Genomic DNA, 4,993 nt, shown 5'->3' with positions numbered 1-4,993 from the left:
AGGCAAAGGCAGGTAGATCTCTGTGAGCTCCACAACAGCCTGATCTACACAGAGAGTTCCAGAAAACCAGACCTAAGTACAGAGACCCTGTCTCAAAAAAAAAAAAAAAAAAAAAAAAAAAAGCAGTAACTGAAATATACTGATGACAGATGTATATTACAAGGATTTGTTTGTCCTTTTAATCTTGTAGGACTGTGATTAAACCCCAGGGACTCAAGGGTATTCAGCATATTTTATGCTGCAATAGGCAATAGCTTTTTTTTTTTTTCTCTTTCCTCCCCCACCATGTTCCTCATCCTTACAAAAATTCATACTGGACAGTGAATTCAGGTTGCAAAAGGATTTATTTTGGCAGTAGTCTATTAGTTTGCGCACAAGTTAAACTGTATTGAATCTTTTATGTTTTTCCTATTTTGCTTTTTTCTTTTCTTAGAATATATTTCATGCAATTACATGTTTGATTTCTTTTTGGTTTGTTAGATTTTCACACAGGGTCTCAACAACCCTGCCTGGCTGTGAACTTGTAATCCTTCTGCCTCCAACACTGGCATTTGCTTCCACACCTAATTTTAAATGTTTTAATTTCTTACTAAAAGTCTTATTCTAAGAATAGATAGGATGCCAAAAGGTGTTGAGGATTTAAAAGTTTTTCAGATAATGCTGAGATGGATAAAGAGACTCTACTGATGGGTGTGCCATAATTGGACATTATAATAAATATTTTGTAACATAGAAAGACAGGTGTTACCCATCAAAATGTACACTTGTGGGCTAGGGCTATATCTCACTTTGTAGAGTGCTTTCTGCCATGCTCCAGGCCCTGGACTTGATGAGAAAAACAAGATGGGAAAAAGAACAGAAAATGTGACTCTTAATTTAAAAAGAAACAACTTCATGAACTTAATTTTCTTTCTTTGTACCCTGTGCTTTATTTTCCTAACCAGGATAAATTCATGGGATAAGAGAAGATGGCGTCTAGAGTAAATACCAGTTTCACTTTGATACCCAAGCAAAAATCTAGACGTTCTAATCATCACTCCAGCTATTTTTGCAACACCCTTGATTCGGATCCTCAACTCTTATCTACACTTGGAAATTTTAAAGTCTTACCATTGGAAATATTACACATAATTTTAAGATACTTGTCAGGTGAGGTTTGAGACCTAAAAGTAGATTATATAAGATAGTAGGCTATTATAATTTTCCCCAAGTATTATCTTGTTCTCTTTATTTTGTCTGTGTTAATAATAACATTTATTTTGAGTTTCTTTTTTTTTTTCTTTAAAGATTTATTCATTTATATGAATACACTGTAGCTTTCTTTCACCCACCAAAAGAGGGCATCAGATCCCATCATAGATGGTTGTGAGCCACCGTGTGGTTGCTGGGAATTGAACTTGGGACCTCTGGAAGAGCAGTCAGCACCCTTGACCATCTCTCCAGCCCCCTTGAGTTTATTTTCTAAGGGTCTACCAACGGCTCCTCTTTTAGCTAAAATTAAATGTAAAATTCTATTCACTTTCCCTCTTCCTCTGCCTCTTTCCTCTCTCTGTGTCTTTATTCAACAGAAACATTTATTTAGTAGACTACAAGAGGCAGCAGGCTTGGCAACTCCATGAACACTGCCCACCATAATGTTCACATTTTGTAAAGATACTGTAGGCTGGATTCAGCACATACCTGAAGTTCAGAACCAAGGAGCTAAGGCAAGATTACAAATATCAGGCCAGCCTGGGCTATATAACAAGATCTTATTTAAAAAACAAAACAAACCACCCAAAAACAAAAACAAACAAACAAAAAAAAACCTTGTATAGTGGCACAGGCCTTTAAATCCAGCACTTGGGAGGTAGAAGCAGGTAGATCTCTTGAGTCCTATGCAAGCATGGTATACAGAATGAGTTCAAGGATCGCCAGGGCTACACAGGGAAAACAAAAACAAAAAAATTACCAAAACCCCCAAAAATACTACCACCTCTAAATTATCTGAACAGTAATAAAATGATAGCTTATTATTTTGCAATACTTATTACACAATATTTTACAATATTAGTTTTTAATTATTAAGAACTAGATTTAAAACAATATTAAGATTTTTTTTTGTTTGTTTGTTTTTTTGTTTTTCGAGACAGGGTTTCTCTGTGTAGCCCTGGCTGTCCTGGCACTCACTTTGTAGACCAGACTCAGAAATCCACCTGCCTCTGCTTCCCGAGTGCTGGGATTAAAGGCGTGCGCCACCACGCCCGGCTAAGATTTTTTTTAAAGCAGTGGGCATATTTACCATTTTTTTGTTTTTTGAAACAGGCTCTTTCTTATAGCCCAGGCTGTCCTGGAACTTACTCTACAGCTCAGACTGGCTTCAAACACCTGGCAATTTGCCTCCTTAGCATCCCAAGTGCTGTCACTAGGTGTATTATTAAGTTAGTTTACAAGTTAATATACTGTACGAATCATGATGCTTTCTTTTAAGTAATTTGTATTATTGTGAGTTAACTTTAGTTGATAAAATTTGCTAACAGTGATTTAAATAATTTGTACTCATATATATATACATTTATTTCTTTTTGATAGTGAAAGATATTGGCATGTTAAGTATGGTGTCTAAAACAGTCAGCCAGCACATAATTAATTATATCTCAACCTCATCTGGAAGTAGGAGACTTTTACTACAGAACTTTCATGACCTTGATCTGCCTGGCACAAAAGAAGAGACTGCTCTACTGGAGCACTACAGAGCTCTAGGTAATTTATGAAATGCACACTGTAACAAAGAGTATTGATAGCTGTATTTTATTATATAATTATTATATAATTCTCTAAAGCTAGTGGCTTATAGAGAAACAGTCTTGTTTCCTGGAAATTTTCCTTTTTTCTATAATATTTTTATTTTCAGTGTAAAGACCTTAACAGTAATCCTACGTATTTTAAAGATGAAAGCTGAACAAGGTGGCTCACACTTGTAACTCTAGCATTTGAAAAAACCAAAACCAGAGAATCACACTTTGAGCCCAGCTTGCACCCCATAGTGAGTTCTTGAGTTCCAGGTCAGCCTGAAGAAAGGCATGAGACTCTTCTCAAAACACCTTTATAGGATTGAGAGTGCAGCTCAATAGGTTGAGTGTTGCCTAGCAACAAATTGCTGTGTTTCATCCCTAGCAACCCATAAACTGGGTGTTTGTGACACTTGCCAGTTGTCCCAGTACTTAGGAAGTAGAGGCAGGAGGATCACAAGTTCGCAGTCATAATGGCCATAAACACCATCTTGAAACCTTGTCTGGGGGGGAAGGGGCAGATACCTAGCCCTAACTAGTTAAATTATCTTTAATATAAAGTGCCTGTCCTAATGAGTACACAAAGATACAGTGTTTAGGTAGTATAGCTTAGGGAATTGATGTCTTTTCTCTGTGTTTTGCCTCTGTTCCTTGTGACTTAGAGAGGTTTTGGTTGTTGGTTGGTTTTTTGTTTTGGTTTGGGGGTTTTGTTTTGTTTGTGTTTTGTTTTTGTTTTTGTTTTTGTTTGAGACAGGATTTCTCTGTTGCTTGGCTGTCTTGAAACTGTAGACCAGGCTGGCCTTGAATTCACAAAGGTCTGCCTGCCTTTGTCTCCTGATTGCTAGGATTAAAAGCATGCATCACCATATCCAGCTAAATTTTATTCTGTACTTATATTCCTTTACAGACATAATCTAGTTCTTAAATGTATACATTAAACATACTATAGGAAAATCATTATTCTCTTATCAGAATCTGTGATTTTCTTTTTTATTTTTATGTATGTATGTATGTATTTATTTTTGGTTTTTTTCAAGACAGGGTTTTCTGTATAGCCCTGGCTGTCCTGGAACTCACTTTGTATACCAGGCTGGCCTTGAACTCAGAAATCTGCCTGCCTCTGCCTCCCGAGTGCTGGAATTAAAGGTGTTCGCCACCACTGCCTGGCTTGATTTTCTTTTTTAAGTACTCTACACATTTACTCACAAATAATTATGCTGTAACTAAGTTGACCTTATCAAAGGAAATGCTGTAGTATTTTTCTTTCCTTTTTAAAAAATTTATTTATTTTATATGAGTACACTATTGCTATTGTCAGACACACCAGAAGAGGGCATTGTATTCCATTACAGATGGTTGTGAGCCACCATGTGTTTGCTGGGAATTGAACTCAGGACCTCTGGGAGAGCAGTCAGTGCTCTTAACTGCTGAGCCATCTCTCCAGCCCCATTTTTCTTCCCTTGATATAAAATAATTTGTATCTCTTACTTCACTCATTGATTTCATTTTCCCTATAGTGCAGAAATAAAATTCTAATTTCAGTTTGACTAATGATACCCATTTAACTATGAAGGTAAAATATAATTAACCAAAACGTGACAATAAAACCAAATATCAGGATGTTGTTGGGAAATAAAGATGAAGTAAGTTGAGTGAGTCTTGCCTTTTAGAATACAGGAGTGCATTTACAGACACTACAGGAAAATCATTATTCTCTTATCAGAATCTGTGATTTTCTTTTTTAAGTACTCTATACATTTACTAACAAATTATTATGCTGTAACTAAGTTGATCTTATCAAAGGAAATGCTATATCATTTTTCTTCCCTTTTTAAAAAAATATTTATAAGCCAGGCATGGTGGCACACGCCTGTAATCCCAGCACTTGGGAGCAGAGGCAGGCGGATTTCTGAGTTCAAGGCCAGCCTGAACACAGAGTGAGAAAGTGAGTTCCAGGACAACCAGGGCTATACAGAGAAACCCTGTCTCAAAAACCAAAACAAACAAAAGATCTAGGTTCAATCTCTAATAGCACAAAAAGAGGAAAGGAAAGGAAAGGAAAGGAAGGGAAAGGAAAGGAAAGGAAAGGAAAGGAAAGGAAAAAGGAAAGAGAGGAAAGGAAAGGAAAGGAAAGGAAAGGAAAGGAAAAAGGAAAGAGAGGAAAGGAAAGGAAAGGAAAAAGGAAAGAGAGGAAAGGAAAGGAAAGGAAAAAGGAAAGAGAG

General features: G+C 36.5%; 1 protein-coding gene across 2 annotated transcripts in view; it reads left to right on the top strand.

Moving 5' to 3' along the window:
- Fbxo47 (F-box protein 47) overlaps positions 1–4,993 on the top strand; it is a 33,021-nt gene that overhangs the window by 4,214 nt on the left and 23,814 nt on the right. The window contains exons 2-3 of one of the 2 annotated variants that reach the window (XM_021177729.2): positions 945–1,149; positions 2,572–2,742. In XM_021177729.2, coding sequence (XP_021033388.1) covers positions 969–1,149; positions 2,572–2,742 — 352 coding nt within the window. In that variant the 5' untranslated portion in view covers positions 945–968. The remainder of the gene's footprint in view (positions 1–944; positions 1,150–2,571; positions 2,743–4,993) is intronic. The other variant, XM_029483153.1, reaches the window with a different exon arrangement.

Source organism: Mus caroli, chromosome 11 (assembly GCF_900094665.2).
Source record: "Mus caroli chromosome 11, CAROLI_EIJ_v1.1, whole genome shotgun sequence".
NCBI classification, from domain to species: domain Eukaryota; kingdom Metazoa; phylum Chordata; class Mammalia; order Rodentia; family Muridae; genus Mus; species Mus caroli.
This window is presented reverse-complemented; position numbering and strand designations above follow the sequence as displayed.